Below are 17,071 nucleotides of genomic sequence, written 5' to 3'. Positions count from 1 at the left end.
TGCTTGCAGTCCAAGCCCTGCATTCCCCATAGGCAAGTTCTCCACTGAGCCCCCAAGGTGCTCCAAATTTCATGAGGGTTGTCAAGATGCAACAAGAAGTTTTGGATGAAGCTAACCAAAAACTACAGCTGGTGCAGGACAACTAACCCACGATGGGCAGGTCAGGACTGGAGGCAGCTGTGCCAGGCCAGGCTCAGTCCAGCTGTCCACAGGGCAAGGGCTCAGCCCCAGTGGTTCTGCTGGCCATGACCCGTGGCAGGACAACTCCACTGGAGTGATGTGCATCAGGCCAACCACATGGGAGTTGCTCTCAGTCCACCTGGTTGTTGAGCCGTACAAAGTGCCTTCAGCTGAGGTCTAGACACAGCAGAATCCTCAGGAAGGGCTGCCCTTGGTTTAAGTGGCCACTGGAGCACGTTGGCACAGCCTGGGTCCCTGCTGGTGCATATGAGGCTCTCTTGATGCTCCCTCCTGCAGCTCTCCCGATAGTTCCTGTGGGAGCCACCTCACCCATCTTCAGAGGTCAGCAGCCACCTGAGGACAGCTCCATCCACTTGTCTCCACAGTCTCCAGGAGCAGCGTGATCAGCAGCTCAGCAGGGTTCGGATCCCTCACGACACGTGGTGTCTGCAGGTGAGGGGTGGCACTGGCACTCCTGCCCTGCTGGTCACAGCTTAATGTGTGACCTGTGACAAGCTCTGGGTGAGGGCCCCAGCACCGCTCTGTGCCTGAAGGCACACCATGGCTGTGGGCTCTTCACCTTCTGCCCTGTGGTGTCAACCTCCACAGAGCCCAGCTTGGGCCTCCACGCAGAGCTGGGATCATCACCTCCTGAACACTGAGGCAGGTGGGACTCTCCAGCTCCCAGTGGGCAGACCCTGGCACAAGGCTGACTCCTCAGGAAAGCATCTCCAAGATCTTCACAGGCACCTTCTGAGCTGGCATGACTCCTGCAAGCCTTCTCCTGCTGGGGGGACCCGCTGCTCCTGGTCCCTGTCCCAAGACATTACCCAGGTGAGCAGTCCCTTGAGCATTTTGGATTCACTCAGCCCTTGTGGCACCAAAAAACCACTGTGTTCCACCTACACCCTTCCAGGACCCTGCAGGTGGGAGCCTTTTCCAAAAGAACCACAAATCCTCCATCCCGAGGTGACCCTGACTGCTGGGACAGCCCCAGAGCTGAAGGGCTTTTATAGCTCCTGGCAGGGTGTGGCTGCCCCTGATTAGCTGGGCCAGAGGCAGGCGGCAGCTCCTGATTGGCTCAATGCAGCCCCCCTCGTGCTGTGATTGGTGGGCAGGTGCTGCAGGAGTGAGGCAGCAGCAGAGACAAGTGGCAGCACGTGGTTGGCTGTGGTGTAGTGCTAGGTGGCAGCACATGATTGGTCAGACCAGAGTGTTGCTTGGTTGTGATTGGTGGAGGCAGCATGAGGGAGTAAGGGCCAGGTGGCAGCACGGGATTGGCCGGTTGGCTGAGCCACCACGTGAGGATTGGCTGGGGCTGGGATCCCTGCGAGGATCCACTCACGGAGCTGTGCCTCAGCCCCAGCCCTGGCACTGCCAGAGCACCCCCAGGGCCACGGCGTGGCAGGAGTAGCCAGAGCCACTGGGACTGAGCCACGAGGGGTAGAGATGGGGTGCAGAAACACCGGGGCTGAGGAAGTGGGGTTTGCCCTCTCCATCCCCGCTGGCTGCAGGGCTCACAGCAGCCAGGTGCAGGGCAAGAGCTGTGGGTCACTCTGACCTGCCCCCACACCCCTGGCCACTCCGTGCCCTTCCCAATATTAGTGTGCCCACTCGGGAGGCTGGGGCAGCCCCTCCAGTTTTACCCCACACCAAAATGGACCCTATGGCCCAAGACCACCAGGGTTCTGGGGGGCTGTGGGGCAGATAAGTCCTTCTCTGCCATGGGAACAGTAAGGCCACTGTTCCCCCTCTCCAGCCCCTGGGCCCTCACACCAGCTTTGTGTGTGCAGAGTCCCCACATTTCAGGGACACCTGGAGCCAGCTCTTGTCTACGCAGCTGCAGAAGCTTATTTGAATAATTTGCCTTGCAAATCTACAAGTACCAGCTTGAGTCTTGCACCGCAAGCACCCATCCCCTCATGATGCAGGAGCCACGCATGGGGCAGCCGTGGTGAGGACACGAGGATGTGGATGTGACTCCCAGCACTGCACAACAAAGCCCCACCCAGCAGCACAGTGACACTGAGCAGCACCGTTTGCCACTCCCAGGATGTCCCATCCCATGGGAGGACTGGAAAACCAAACCTAGTGCTGCCTCCAGCCCTGCCACACACTCCCCTCACCCCAGCAGGGCTGGAAGGGGCCTGTGCATGGAGGCAGTAAATCTGATAAGCGATCAGGCAGCACCACCATTCAGTGGATAATTAAGGTGTAAGTGCAGAGGAAGTGACCTGGCTGCTCCTGGGGATCAGGAGAGGCTGTGACCCTTGCAGCCAGTGCATTAAATGCACATTGGTTCCTCTTTTTAAAAAAAAAAAAAAGAAACTAAAACATGAATCATGCCCCAGCATCTGAACACTGACTGCTGGGATTGCAGCATGAGAGGAGGAAACGAGACCATCTGGTGAGGCTTTGGCACAGCCTGGATCAGCAGGGAAAGGGGACTCCCTGGAGCCAGGGCGAGGGTTTGGGAGCACAGACACAAAGCAGGTTCTTGCAAACGAACTCCACACACCTGGCAGAGCAGGCTGAGCTTTTCCAAGCTCCAACACCCTGTAGGAGGGAGGAAAAATGAGTTGGAGGAAGGTTAGGAGCAAAGCAGCAGAGGCTAAGGCTAAGTTAAGGCCATTTTGGTTTTTAGAGCACACAGACAATCCCGACCCATCCCCCCTGAGTCCCACTACCAAACCTTGAACTTGGCACCCCAGAAATTGCTGGGTGGCCAGTGCAGGCTGGAGCATCCCCCAGGACCAGTTCTGGCTGAATCCAATCCCTGCTGACACTGACTCCTGCCCCACTGCCAGCAACACTCAAGCCCCAAGGGAGGGAAGGCATTTACGTGGCCTGAGCTCTCCTCACCCCACAACCAGGGGTCAATCACCTGCAGCAGATACTGCAAGGAAGGATTTTGAGGATGGGTTTCTCATCCCCATACACAAGGCAAACAGTCCCCAACAAATTTGGCTGCAGAAAGGAGAATTGCTGAGCAAACCATACCCAGGCCCCATACCCCCCCCCATCCCTGTTTCCAATCTAACCCATCCCTACCTCTTGCCAAGGGCAGCCAGAGCATGCAGGATCATGCACAGGCCATGCTGGGGACACTGGTGCAGCTCTCCAGAGGAATACAGCCATGGAAAGACACTGCCTCCCCTACAGCCACAGGGAGAGACAGCACAGCCCCCAGACCCTCCCCATAAACACTCTGCACCCTTCTCTCTCTTCCCAGCCCAAGTCCAAAGCAAAGAAAGAAAGGAGATAAAGAAGGGAAGAAAGAAATAAAAAACTAAAACAAATGAAAACTAAAACAAAAAGCAGCAGTTGGGAGGCAGCCTTGTTAGGACAACTCAGCAAAATAAAATTCCGGTTTATTGTTGGACAACATTGTTTCACACATACATCAAACAGGCCAAAAAAAAAGAAAAAATAAAAATAAACAGCAACTTCATAGACAGAAAAAAAAAAAAAGAAAACCTTTTTATCTTTGGCCTTGCCACCTCATACAAACCACGATCTATGGTACAGCTAAAGTACATACACAAAAAAAGTTACTGGAATGCTCAGAATAAGATTGTAATTTTTTTTTTTTTTTTGCATTTTTGTCTTTTTTAATTTTTTTTTTACAAGGTTTTGCTTTATTCTCCTTTGAGATAATGGTTTGGGCCTGGTCACACCACAAGTAAAGTCAGAGATAGGTAACAAGAGAGATATACACTTCAAAGCCCCCCTTTTGGTCAATCCGAGATCACTTAAAAATGGCGGACCTCCTAACAATATGTACAAAAATATAAAATGTAAATAAAAAATACAAACAAATTCTCCTTTAAAGTACTTTTAAGAAAGAAAGCAGGGCCTTGAAGTTTTGGTGCTCGGGGGGGAGAGGGTTTGTGGGGGAAGGGGGGTTTTTCTCTCCCCGCTAACGGGCGAATCATTTCCATGTTCGTTGAGTGGCAGCGCCGCGCCGGGGGGCGGGGACGGGGTTCACTCTACTTGGTGAGGATGACCACGGCGGAGGGGGGGAGGAAGGGCTGTGTGAGGGAAAGGGGGCTGCAACAGGAGTCCCCAGGGGAGACCCAAGGGTGAAGAGGACGCGCTGGCCTTTTTTGTTGGTTTGTTTTCCTCCTTATTTAAAAAAAAAAAAAAAAAAAAAAAAAAAAATTTGCTGCCTAGTCATCTTCATCGGTTTTCTGCTTCTTGGGATCGACGTCGTCATCCTAGGGGGAAAGCAAAGCCGTCAGGAGAGGGGATGGGCACTGGGGCTGCTGGGGGCAGGCAAGAGTAACCCCAAGGCAGGGAGTGTGGCTGGGGCATTTAGGGTCCCTCTCCTGGCCTCAGGAACAAGGTCTGAGAACCACAGGTGTTTCCCTCCCTCAGGCAAAATCCTCTCTTCTCAGGGGACCCTTGAGTGCCCCCACCCAGGCCTGCCATGAGCATTCCAGGTCTCCCCAGCCCAGGGCCAGGGTTCCGCTGGGCGGGAGCAGACACCCCCCTAACCAGGCCAGTGTATAAACAGAACTGGGCTGTGTCCCTGGAGAGACATGGGGAGCACACGGGCAAAGCATTCAAGCCCCTGAGTAAGCCCAGCCCCTCTAGCCCGACTGACACTCTCCCCCCTCTCAAGCCCTCTGGGGACATTGTGTGGCTCTGAGGGGCTGCCTACTCTTCCCACCTCATCATCCTCAGCTGCCCGTTTTCCTGTGGCTCCCTCAGCTTCATCGTCGTCATCACCATCCTCTTCCTCACCTGCATGGAGTACAAATGGAGGAAATGTGAGACACTCTGGGAGAGTCCCAGTACCACACACACCTCCCCTCTGGGTTTAATCCTGGCACACCCCCACACTGTGATGCCATGTCCCCATCTACCTAGGTGGCACAGACCCTGCTCAGGACAAGAGGTGACAGAGGACACTGTGGCTTTCTGGGCATCCCCCAAATGACCTGACCCACCAAAGAGAAAATAAGGATTGGCAGCCTCAAGTTTGATTCACACTACATTTGTAACACAGACAGTGAGATGGCAAAACCACCACCTACCACAAGTGCCGAAATCATGGCAAAAAATGGGGGAAAAAAAAGAGAGAGGAAAAAACTCTTTCTAGTGGCTGCTCTGCCTAACCACTCCAGATTACTTCTGCTTCCCTTCGCAGCTATTAGTCCATCTTTAATGAGTTAAGAGAGCCAGAACGCATTAGTTCTGAGTCAGAACACTTTCTAATTATCAGAACAGCAAACAAATGCTTCCAACTTATCTTGCAGCCAGCCAGGAGGATGAGCAGTGAGCTCTGGGCTTTGACCCACTTTGAGCTCAAATAGGCCAGTGGATCAGAACAACTGAGTCAGTCACCTTTGGCCAGTTCTGGGGGCTCAGGGGCAAGCCCAGAGGCAGAACAGCTTCTCAGCTGCCGAGACAAGTCTCTTGTGTAACAGAAGACCCTACTATAACTTAGAGTTAAGGCCCGTAAGCTGGCTTTAAACCACCGCCATGAGCCACACGTATGGCCAGCCTGGACAGCCAGGGGGATTAAGGTCAGCCCATCCTCCCTTCTCCTCTCCTGACGTGTGCCCAGCTGCGGTGTGGCCCATGCAGCAGGAAGGGCCAAGATTAGCTCCCAGCGATGGATCAACACCCCAGCAGCCATCACATGCACTGGGCTGGCCGGCAGGTCAGGTGACAGTGCCAAGCTGATTGGGAGCATTTTTAGTTCTTTGAGCTGCTTTAAGCAAAGCAAATAATGAGATGGGATGGAGAGATGCAAGAGGAAAATATACCCTCAAGCTCTCCTCTGCTGTCAAACCCCGGGAGTTTGGCTGCAAGTCTTGGCTAAAAAAGCTGATGCAAGCTGGACTTGCTGCCTTTAAATCTCTCTCCTGCAGTGCTCAGGTGCAGCTCTCAGGCAGGGATCGCCCGAGGGCAGCAAGCATGGACAGAGCCCGTGCCAGCAGTCAGAGCCTGTGCCGGATCCCCACAAGGCATCGGCGTCTCCAGGCACCGCGTGCCAAATCGTGCCTGTGCTCGGTGAGCTGGGAAGAGCAGGGCTGGCACTGCGGGACCAAAGCTCCCCGGGTTTGTCACAGCAGTATCCAAGCAACACTTCCACCCCACACATGCGCCTGCAGCACACGCATCCTCCTCCCTGCTCCTGCCCAAGAGGAGCAGGGAGAGCCAAGTATGCCCCATCTCATCCACCCTACAGTAAGGCTGGGGGTAAATGGGCTCAGGACAGCACACAGCAGTGCTACATCTGTCCTCAGGGGTTAAAACCACAAGTTAAAGAGGATCACAAGTCCCAGTTGTTCCTAGTGAACCAATTCCTACTGAAGGGCATAGCAGGCTGCTCAGAGAGTGCTACCCCAAAGGAGATGGCTTTCCCAGCTCACACTTTCAGAATAAGCACTGGTTTAATGGTCATTAAATTTCAGCCCTGTCCCTATCTCCCAAAACTAGCCAGCAGTTTAGTAGGTCAGCACGTAAACCAAAAATTCACAGGGGATTAACCTAGTAACAGATAATCAGGGGCCCTGAGTTCATCTCAGCATAACAAGAAAGGCTTTCTCCCAGCCTTCACAAGTGGTAAAAATAAACAATGTTATTCATCCAAGCACATCTTGGGAAAAAAATAATAGCAGGGAGGGTGAGAGGTGATTCGGCAAGTCACTGCTGCCAAAACCCATTTCTAGGCTGGGTCAGGTCAGGAAGCAGCAGAGGGCAGGAAGACACAGGACACTGGAGCCATAGAAAATTCAAAGCAAGGCTATCTACTCCAGCTGGAGGATCAGGTAAGAGCCACAGGTTCCTCTGCTCGTTTCCACACGGCATCTAGCCTGGGAAAGAGTGCTGCATGGGCCTCTCAGCACGCTGATCCATGAACAAGCAGAGTGCCACACCCTCTGTGCCTGGGCCAAGGCATGGCCACCCGGGCTGTCCCTGTCCCAGTGGCCAGTGCTGGTGTGTGCAGCAGTGGCTGCGCTCACAGCAGTCAAGGGCAGATTTTACTACTCGCACGGAAGGCTAATGCGCTTATTCAGCGCCGCGGCAAGGTGCCGTCTGGCCAGAGGGAGGGAGGAAGGAATCTGCCCTCAACCTGCTGGAAGGGATTCAAGGCTGACTTCACTCCCAGCAGCGGTGGCTCAGGCAAGCAAGGAAGCAGCGAGCCTGGCTGGCGGGAGCTCTCTGCCCACAGCCGCGAGGGGGAGATGCTGCTCTCTGCTCGCCTCCGCTTCCCGGGAGCCTGCTGTCCAGAGCAGGACACCACCGTGGGATGGGGGTGGGGGAACAAACAAAGTTACCATCACCCTCTTCCTCCTCGTCCTCTTCTTCACCGCCTTCCTCCTCCTCTTCGTCTACTTCATTGTCAGCCTCCTGCTCTCCGTTTTCCTCATTCTCCTTGGCAAGACAAAACATCACTTAAAAAAATGCACCAGGAAAGGGAGAAGGTGGAAGAGACATTCGGCACAATGTGTGTTCCCACCTTTCCTGCCGAAAGCAAAGCACCAGCCCACCGAAGCCCTGGGCACACATCCCACTTTCTGCCTGCCTCCACACAACCCAGACAGCCCAGGCACGAAGGATCAAGCCCACAGTAACTTGGGGCTGCAGCTTTGAGACAAAGCCTCAAATTGCTCTCATGACACATTGAATGTGGCACAGTGATTTCCCCCCAGCACCTCAAAAGAGGAAACCAACCAGTTTGCTTGTATATGATGTATTTCCCAGCTGAACTGGTTGTAACATTGTAAATCCTAGTGGGTTTTAAAATTTTTTTCCTCTTTATCCTTGCCTAGGGAAGGGTTGGTACTGGACAGCCTCACACAGCTGTCAGGGAGGGAATCCAAGCCCAACCCTTCTCTTCTGCACACACATGAACAGCCCACAGGCTGGGAGTGTCCACTTAACGTGAAGCACCAAAGGCTGAAGGGCTTTGCACGGCTTAGGGCTGTCGTTTACAGGGATCCCCTCTCAACAGTGCTAGGGACAAACTTGCAGCAAAAGCAAGAAGAGGTGAAGAAAAAGGCATTGGTGTACAGACTGCCTCTCCCAGCAGATTGCAGCCATACTCACAGCATTGCCGTTGGCTGGTGCATCTCTGCCATTTTCTGTTTCTTCAACAACTTCCTTCTTCTCTTTTAGATCCTGGAAGGAGCAGAAAAGCAGAGAAGTCACCCCGATTCCAGATGTCTGGGTCAGAGAAGCTGCAGATCAGGTGTGAAAAACACAGTCTGAGAGCGAGAGCAGGCGCTGGTTTCTCTTCATACAGATTTGTTCTGTGATTTGGTCGCCACGTTCTGGCTCCTCCTTGGGAACGGGAAAACATGGGGGCGAATCTCAATCCAAGTCAGCCTTGCCAGAGCAGCCCTCTAAAAAAGAGACTGCTCTGTTTCACCTCTGAGCTCCCAAACAGACAGAGCTGGCCACCTGCATATATGCTCAACAGCAGCAGAGCTGGCTGATTGCCCATCTTAGCACAGTCCACGCAAGCTCCTGCAATGCCATGGAGAGCGGGCAGCCCTGTCCAGAGGATGGGCACCCACGGCTGCTCAGAGCCTTCACAGCAGGAACAGATCCCAGGCACTCATTAGCAGAGGCTCTGGTCTCTGCCCTGCCTAGCGAAAATCATCCGGCAAATATTACATGCCTGGTCTTTCTCACAGCAGCAGAGAGGAGGCTCCAGCATCCAGCTCACAGCCTAAAGTGTAACAGGATGGGGTGGAGGAAGAAGTCTATTTTTACACTGCTCCAAGAGCAGTGCCTGGCTAGTTCGGCTCAAGCCTCCACCACAAGCAGAGCGGGAGCTTGTGTGTTTTTGCTATTGATCACTGTCAAAATGTCATGCCAAGTCGCTCAGCAAACAGGCTGAAAGGATCCAACTTTATGTTCCCGCATTAAGAACACTTGGATTTAACACTGGCATCTCTGCTTGCATCCTCCTCCCCTTCTGTTCCTCCATCGACTGGAGCGAGATCCTTCAGCACAGTGAGCGCTACCCCAGCCAAGGAAAGCAGGGAGGCCCTTCCCCAGGGCCAGCAGCACAGCCACAGCGGCTTCAGCAGCAACCATGAGGTGTTTAAAAGTTGCTGGAAGCTCCTGCTCCACTGTGGTGGCTTCTCCCCCTCCCGCCGGCCCTTTGCAGCTGGCGGTGCCGCCCACGGACAGCGGGCACTTTCACTCCCGGGAGGGAGCCGCTGCCTCGTGGGAACACGGCAGGAAAGAGCATGGCCATGGCCCTGCTAGGGTGATCCCTAGATCCCTCCCTTCTGAGGGTTTCTACTGCCCCGCAGACTGCGCTGGGGAGGCAGCACAGGCATTTTAGACCACCGGGTTACTGAAATAGATGCCATTTCCAGAGGCACCCACAGACTGCCAGTGCATGGAGGAAAGACTTTTCCTGGAAGAAAATTTTGAGGGGGGACAACACCTGTTGATCAAACCTCACCTAAGCAAACCAAGCCAGGAGTCTGGAGTAAAACAAACACACAAGATCCCTCCTCCTTTCACTGCTTACACACAAATCCCAGGCCACTTCCTCCACACTGCCTAGTTCCACCACCGTTTTACACAGTCAGTGGCTTCCACTGCCCTGTTCCCTGGAGACTGATCACAACCATTTGGCCTCTTATGCATCACTGGGCTACAGCTGCTGCATCACACCAGGCACATGGGCACGAGGGCAACAAAGCAGTTTCCAAGTTAAACACAGAACAAGTCAAGCAATCAGAATTTCCACCTCTCAATGTGCCCAACAGTTCTTTTTATAACAAGTTGTTCACAAAATGCAAGCAATTCTCCCAGTGAAGGAACAACTCATTCTTGGGCATTTCAGCTGGACAGATCTCTACAGCCCTGACCTTTCCTGCATCACTGAAAATGCTCTCAGTTTAACCACCATCACGATGCCAGGTCATGAAATTTGTGGTAGCAACAGTGTTGCAGAGAGCATCAGATTCCCCCTCTTCCTTTCCCAGTCCAACACAAACACATATGTGCAGGAGCGTCCAGACCAAGGGCTGGTGCAGGCAGCAGGGCTGCTCCGGCGCCAAGACTGAGACACAGCCTCTAATTATAGGTGTGTCAGGGCTGTTGGTCTATGGAATGAATAGCAGCGGTGTAGAGCCACATACCACCGGCCCGGAAAGCTCTACCTTGTCCCCGGTCCTGCCCTCGGCAGGATCCCTGAGGGAAGCAGGGGACATCAGGACTCGGGGACAAGAGAGGCAGCGCCGCAGCCCGCGCCTCCGGCCGGCAGGGGGCTCCCCCGCGCCGCCACGCGCGCGGCCGCCATTCAAACCGCGCGCCACTCTCCGCGTACCGCTGATTGGCCGGCGGCCAGCGCGGCGCCCCGCGGGCTGCTGGGAGCTGTAGTCCCGGCGGGGGCGGCGCGGCGGACTCCGGCTCCCAGGCCCGCGTGTGGTGGGCGCCCCGCGGCGCCGGCCGGGGGCGGCGCCCGGGCGGGGCGGGAACCCCCTCCCCCCCCATCCCCGCCTCCCGGGCGCGTTCCGGACGGCGAGGCGGGACGAGAGCGATCGGCCCCGGTGCCTCCACGCTTCTCTGAGGTGTGGGGGGGGTCACCTTGCCGCCGTGCGCGCCTCCGCCCTCCCTGCAGCGCGGACCCTTGTCCGCTCCCAGGAGGGTGAGCCAGAGACGAGGCCCCTTCCCGCACGCGGTAAAAAGGGCAGGGGAAGGTTAACGGCAAACTTGGCCCCGTTCCCCCGGGGAAGGATGGGGATCGACCCGCCTCGCCGCTTCCCGGCAGCGGGCGAGCCGGAGGCGGCGGGGACCAAGCTGCGGTCCCGGAACGGAGGCTGGGCAGGCGGGATGGGGGCATGGGTGCGGGAGCGGGAAACAGAAGTGAAATCGAAATCTGCCAGAAACGGCGTTTTGTTGGTTGTTTTTTATAAACCCTCCTCCCGGTCGGAATTTTTTTTTCCCCGCCAGTCGCGCTTCCCCCGGGAGCGGCGCGACCCCGGGCCAGCCGGGGCGCAGGGTGAGGAGGCCACTGGGCACGTCCCCCGCCGCCTTCCCACGCACTGGCCCGGCCCGGGTCCCCTCGCAACTTTTCCGGCTGTGGCCCCGGGCTCAACGGGGCGCACCGCGGCCGCTCGGGGAGCGCAGTTTCCCCGGGGGACGCTCCGCCGCGGCTCGCAGACAAAGGCGTGCGCCGGGAGCCGCAGCGGGGACTCCCGGGAGAACCTCTCCCGGCTGGTACCGGCGCTCCCCGGCCGCTTCCCATCGCCTCCAGCCGCGACTCGCAAACTTATCCTGGTTGCGAGGAGCTCGGGCCAGGGCCGGCGCCCTCAGCCCCGCTGCCCCAGCGCATCGGGGCATCTCCTTCTGTAGAGATGCCCTCATTGGGGTAACTCCAAAAATAACAAAAGCCCCCCCGGGACAACTCCGGATCACCCTCTACTCCCCCTCACCTCCGAAATAGTAACTCCCAATACGGGGCAGTACCTAAACCGCAAATGCCCCCCCCCCTTCCGGGGGGGTAACGCCAAAAAAACAACTGTCCCCCCCCCACACTTCAGGGGTAACACCGCCACAGCAGACGCCCCTCCCGCATCAACCGGGCGCAACTCCGAAATAGCAACCACCCGCCCACCCCGCTTTTCGGCAGCAACTCCACAACAGACACTGCCCCCCCCCCCCCCCCCCCCCCCCCACCCGTGCGTGTTCCGGAGCGCTTCCCCCCACATCCCCCCGCAGGGACGGGGCCGAGCGGAACACAAGTTTGACGGGGCTGTCAAGCTCCCGCACCGCGGATTGAATGAGCGAGCACTGCCGGGTGCCGAGGCACCGCCGTGCGTGTACCCCCCCCGGCTCCCCGAGCCCCTCTGCAGTGGGATGATCAGCTACTGTCCTAAGGAAAGGCGGGAGGGAGCGGGACATGGAGCGGCGGGGCTCGGCAGCACCGGCAAAGGCGGCGAGCACGTTTCCCGCACACTGTAGACAAAGGAACGGCGCTGGCAGCCCCGCACGGCGAGCGCGGCGGCACCGGCTCCGCACCGCACCGCACCGCGCCGCCAACTTCAACGCGAAGGACGAAGGGGGAAGGGGGAGAAGCGAAGGGGCGGGACGGGCAGGGGGGTAAAAAAAAAATTCCGACGAAAAAACACAAAAAGGAAAAAAAAAAGCCAGAAATCGCACGGAAAAAAATTTTAAATGAGGGGGAGAAAAAAGCCGCGGAGCAGGGCGCGAGGTGGCGGGTCGCTCACCTTGGCGGAGATTTCAGCGCTGGTGTCCACGGCCGCGTCGGACATGGCGGGGGCGTGCGGGGCTGTGTCGCGCGGGGCTGCGGCGGCGCGGGCGGGCGGGCAGAACAATGCCAAGATGGCTTTGCGCGAGCCAGTGGGAACTCACGCGGCGCCGCCGGCCCTCTTATAGAGCCGGGGGGCGGCGCGCGCGCTGCCCCGCGCCGCGCCCCATTGGCCGCGCGCGCCGCGGCCGCCGGGCGCCCATTGGCCGCGGTGCAAACAATGGGGCACGGCCGCTTAAAGGAGCCGGCGAGCGCCGCCACTGCGGCGATGAGTTGCGCCCGGTCTCAGCGCGGCGGGCGCAGAGGGGAGCAGAGCCCCGCCCTCCCCCGCGCTACCTCCGCCCCCACCGCCTCCGCCCCGCCCCTCCCGCCGTGTGAGGCGGCGGGCGGGCGTGAGGGGGGGGAAGCTCCCGCCGCGCCTGCGGAGGGGCGGAGGGCAAATAATAAGAGTTAAAAATAAGAATAATAACAGTAATGCGGGAGAACCGGCGCTGCCCTCCCCCAGCCGCGCTCCCACGGGGCCGGCGGTGGTCCCAGGGCAGCCCCGTCCCTTCGGTACCCCGCTAGCCCCCCTCATTCCCTGTGTTTTCGGCGCCCCGCGGAAACTTTGGCCACAACAACCGCGGCCGCCCCTGGGGGGAGCGGGGAGGGACGGCCCGCCCAGCCTGCCGCGCAGAAATGCGGGATTCCCACCCGTTTGCTTATTCTACAGTAAAAAAACATATCCAAGCTGTTGCTACTCCCCCCCGCACTCCCCCCCCCCTTCTGCGAGTTCATGGTTTAAAGCGCACCAGGAGCTTCCCTATGCTCCCCATCCGCAGTTCCCCGTTATATACGGCCGTGCCCTTCGCGCCGCGCCCGCGGGCACCGCGACTGCATCGGGCGCCCCTCACACCGCGGGGGTAACAGGGCACCGACGCAGCGACCGAGGGGGCTCAGCCACACTCAAGATGGCGCCGAGAGCCCTTCGTGGGGCAACCACACGGTGTTACCATCCCCTGGGAGCCGCTCCGCCGCCCACGACGGCCCCGGGGGTGAGACAGAGCCCCGCGTAAATGGTCCCCGGTGTGGAAAGCACGAATCAAGGGGTGAAGGGGTGGGAAAAACGCCCCCCCATATGGAGCATAGCGGGGCTGCCACACTCAACATGGCCGCCAGACCGAGGCAGAACTTGTCCTCGGAGGGCGGGATATAGGCATCGAACGGTGTGGATTGGTCAGCAGCGCCAGGCGAACGCTGTACTGACGCTTTGCGGCTTCCTATTAGCTGAGCTGCCTGTCTGTCTACGGCGAAGTGGTTTTGAAAACCCGGAGGCGGCTCGGGGCGGAGTTGTGGAGCGGAGTTGACGCCGGCCGGCTGGGGGCCCGGAGTGGGGGCTCCCGCGGGCGGTGGCCCCTGATCCCGGCTACTAGGGGCCGCGCTGACCAGGGGTTCCTCTCTCTACGGCTTCAGGAGAGCTGTTGGGAAGCTATGGTAGTTCCCACACCGCCTGGCACCAGGCGTCGCGGCACGAGGCGTCATGGCGCCGGCGTCCGTTCCCCCATCCCCACACGCGCCCGGCGGCTGGACACAGAGACGGGGCCCCGTTTCCAGGACAAAATGTCCCTCCCACTTAGCGCGGTAGCACCGCAAACAGGCTGGTTTGTGCCTGGGCGCACTATGCAGCGCTTTTCTCCTCAGCCTCCGCGTCCTGCCCCTCGTGGGAGCAGCACTGAGGAGACGGTGGCGTGAGGACGGGGATCGGGGCCGCGGGGCTGTGGCGGGAGCGGGAAGCACCGGCACGGCCGAGCCCTCACGGCGGCCGCTGACCCTCGGAGTGACCTCGTACCGGGGCCAGCCACCCCCTGTCCTGGCCGTCCCCCGGCACCAGGGGCTGTGACCCCACCAGCAACTCTCACGTTGGATCACAGGCGCTGTCGACACAGCAGTGCCCCGCTCACGAAGGTCGGGCACTGCTGGCGTTTTGTCAGGAGGGACCTTTTGGGACGATGGATTTCTCACGTTGGGACCTTTTGGGGATGATGATTCCTCACGTCGGATGTCCCGCTCTGACCTGGTGACAGGACTGGGCGTGAGCAGGGCTAGAGCTTCTCCATGCACTCAGGGGAAGGAGAGGGCTGTGGAAACCGGGATTTCTGGTTGCTTCTGGCTACGCCTCTCGCTTGGAGTGTTCGAGACAAGGGCAGCTGCTATTCCCGGAGACAGGACTCAGTGGGTTTGGGGCAGGTTGCTCGCAGTGCTGGAGGCTGGAGCGCCCTCTGCCACAGCCCAGCCGGGAGCTGCCGGCGAGTCTCGAAATGTGTCCGAAAGAGGAAAGAAAAAAAACAAACCAACCAAGCCCAGACCCCTCAAAAAATCACTTCTGCTATAACTTGTCTTTCATGCGTGCCTTCTGCTCAGACTAGGGATGTTCCTTCGGGCTTGGGGTTCCCACGTTTCAGGAAGAGTTAAAAAAAGAAAATGAGATGTGGGATATTTCAGGAAGAAATTTCGGAATTTAGGAATCCTCAAGGGATGGTCACACCAGGATCTCACAGAGGACAGGGGGCGGGGGGGGTGGTGGTGGGAGGGCTGGAGATAAAAAAAACACCCAAGCCTGCAGTGGAAGCAAAACTGCCTTAAACCACTCCGCGTCGGAAATCCATGTATAGCCCTTGGTGCCGTCCCTCTGTGCAGCGGGATAACCGGCTGGCGAGTGCCTGTGAGCGTAAGGCAGAAGCAGGCTCAGCTCGGCGCTTTATGCCTCAGCAGTCCAAAAAGAAACAACAGGAACTGTTGCCTGTAAAAGGCAGCTGCTTCTTTACCTCTTCTCCACCCCTCCGGACTGCCGGAGGAGCGGCTCCTCAGGGAGCAGAGACAGGAGGAGGAGGGTGGAAGGGGACTTTGCAAAAGTGCCCGAGCATCGGGGACAGAAGTTTCCAGGGCTGAGCTCTCTGCCTGGGACCTCGCTCCGTCTGCGGCAGGCGATTGCTCTGGCAAAGGAGCCGAGGTGCCGGAGGAGGAGGTAGGACTTTTCCCTCCTCACCGGCCGTTTCCCTAGCTCAGCAAGTAGCAGCCTCTCTAATCCCCGGCGAAGATCATGCTGCTCGGGCGATTATTTCATCGCGGCAAGCTGCTCCTCGGAGGAAATTCTCATTACGCTCTTCGGAGAGGCAAGGGAGGGGCGACTGTCACTCAGCTGCTCTGGAAAAAACAGAGGGATGAGCCTGCAGCATCCCCGGGCTCCGGCGCACGAGACGTGGTAGTGTTTCTAGGTCAGGCTGGTGATGCGGGACGTGAAGCCGGCAGAGATGACATCCTGGCTGTGTCACCTTCTGTTCCTCGATGGGCAGTGGTTGCACACGGGGGCCAGGTTTTCTCTGGAACAGCAGTGCTGGGGGGGGGGGAGTGGGGGTTTGAAGGGCGATGGGGAGGTGGGAAGGAGCTTCATGTGCACTCACAGGAGGGAGGGGAGGTGTGTAGAGAACTGGAATCAGCTCATGGTTCCAAAAAGTGTCTTTGAGACACCGCGGGGTCAAGGCTGAGAGCTGGCTGCTGGGGCCAGAGACTGTTCGAGAGCACCGGCTGCCCCAGCCCAGAGAAGGGCTGATGAGGCCGCCCTCCTGCCCATGTCCTGGGCTGCTGCTCCTCTGTCCATCCCCACGAACCACGTAAACAGGCAGGAGCGGGGCCCTGTGGCACACTTTAATTAAGGGATGGAGACACTGACTTCGCCTTTCCCCAGAGGATTGCAAAAGGCCCAGGCGGGCCCCACACTGCAGCTCACGGCCATCCCTGCTCCAACACGCGCTCTGCCCCCCACGTTACAACACAGGGCTCTGACTCACCAGCTGTTCCCAGCCCGCTGCTTCCAACCCTGTAGACATCGCAGGGATGCCTCAGATGGAGGTAGGGAGTCTGTCTCCTCTGCACTCCACTGGATGGAGCTGGATGTGGTAGGCAGGGCATGGCACAGTCCTTGGGCCTCAGCATAGAGCCCCAGAGTGAGGACAGTGTTCTGGAGCAGTCATCCCCTGTTACTGGAGGGTGTGGGGAAGGGAGTGTGACCTCTCCAGATCCTCTGACCCCAGCAGGCAATGACACCATGGTCCGTTGATGCTCTCTGGCTTCTCTGTGGCTCTGGGAAGCCACTGCCCTATCTGGCTGAGATGTGGGGCCAAGGTAGTCCTTTTTCTGCTGCACGTGGGTGCTGTCAGGAGCCAGGGCCAAGTGGAGCAGGGCAATACACCTCAGCACTGCTGCTAATCCTGCTCCTGGCTACAGGCAGAGTGGGGACATGATGGGGGGACTAGGGAAGCCTCCAGTTTGGGATGCTGGCTGTTCCAGGGAGCCCACAACATCAGGAATGCATCCAGCATCTCTTCCTGGCTGCCAAGGGCCAGCACTGCTGATGTCATGACCCAGGCACCAGTACTCACATCCCCGTGTTTCCTTGCCTGTGTGTTGGAACAACCTCAACTCATCCTTGAGAGACTGCCTGAGCCCCATGGCAAGGTTTAAAGGCAGGGAAGCTGATTATTACCTTTCTCTTAAGGGAAAGGTGAGCAGGCCATTGGGGCAACATGCTCCTCAGGCCAGGGGAAGAGACGTGTGTTCTAGGGTGTGGGCTCTGTGAAGCTGGAAAACAGTTGTTTCTCT

The 17,071-nt window shown here is 58.1% G+C and overlaps 1 protein-coding gene across 4 annotated transcripts; it reads right to left on the bottom strand.

The window, feature by feature from the left end:
• Positions 1-4,316: 4,316 nt before the first annotated feature.
• Positions 4,317-12,560, bottom strand: PTMA (prothymosin alpha). Of its 4 annotated transcripts, none has more exons than XM_071437855.1 (5): positions 12,393-12,560; positions 8,245-8,316; positions 7,473-7,569; positions 4,853-4,926; positions 4,317-4,397 (listed from the first exon to the last, which is right to left on the bottom strand). In XM_071437855.1, exons 1-5 carry the CDS (start codon positions 12,435-12,437, stop codon positions 4,350-4,352), a joined length of 336 nt encoding a protein of 111 aa, XP_071293956.1. In that variant the 5' UTR covers positions 12,438-12,560; the 3' UTR covers positions 4,317-4,349. The 4 variants fall into 4 exon arrangements, with proteins under 4 accessions (XP_071293956.1, XP_071293958.1, XP_071293957.1 ...); XM_071437857.1 differs by having other exon boundaries at positions 7,479-7,569; XM_071437856.1 differs by having other exon boundaries at positions 7,473-7,566.
• Between the last annotated feature and the right edge of the window lie 4,511 nt (positions 12,561-17,071).

The sequence above is a fragment of the Agelaius tricolor genome, unplaced genomic scaffold (assembly GCF_023055355.1).
Source record: "Agelaius tricolor isolate 1412-34295 unplaced genomic scaffold, bAgeTri1.0.p SCAF_12, whole genome shotgun sequence".
Taxonomy (NCBI): Eukaryota; Metazoa; Chordata; class Aves; order Passeriformes; family Icteridae; genus Agelaius; species Agelaius tricolor.
This window is presented reverse-complemented; position numbering and strand designations above follow the sequence as displayed.

Excerpts from the sequence above, each read along its gene's own strand:
- PTMA (XM_071437855.1), bottom strand. The coding sequence starts at position 12,437 with ATGTCCGACGCGGCCGTGGACACCAGCGCTGAAATCTCCGCCAAG. Across the intron at positions 7,570-8,244 it reads CACCAGCCAACGGCAATGCT|GAGAATGAGGAAAACGGAGA; the intron begins GTGAGTATGGCT and ends TGTCTTGCCAAG. Across the intron at positions 4,398-4,852 it reads GGGCAGCTGAGGATGATGAG|GATGACGACGTCGATCCCAA; the intron begins GTGGGAAGAGTA and ends CTTTCCCCCTAG.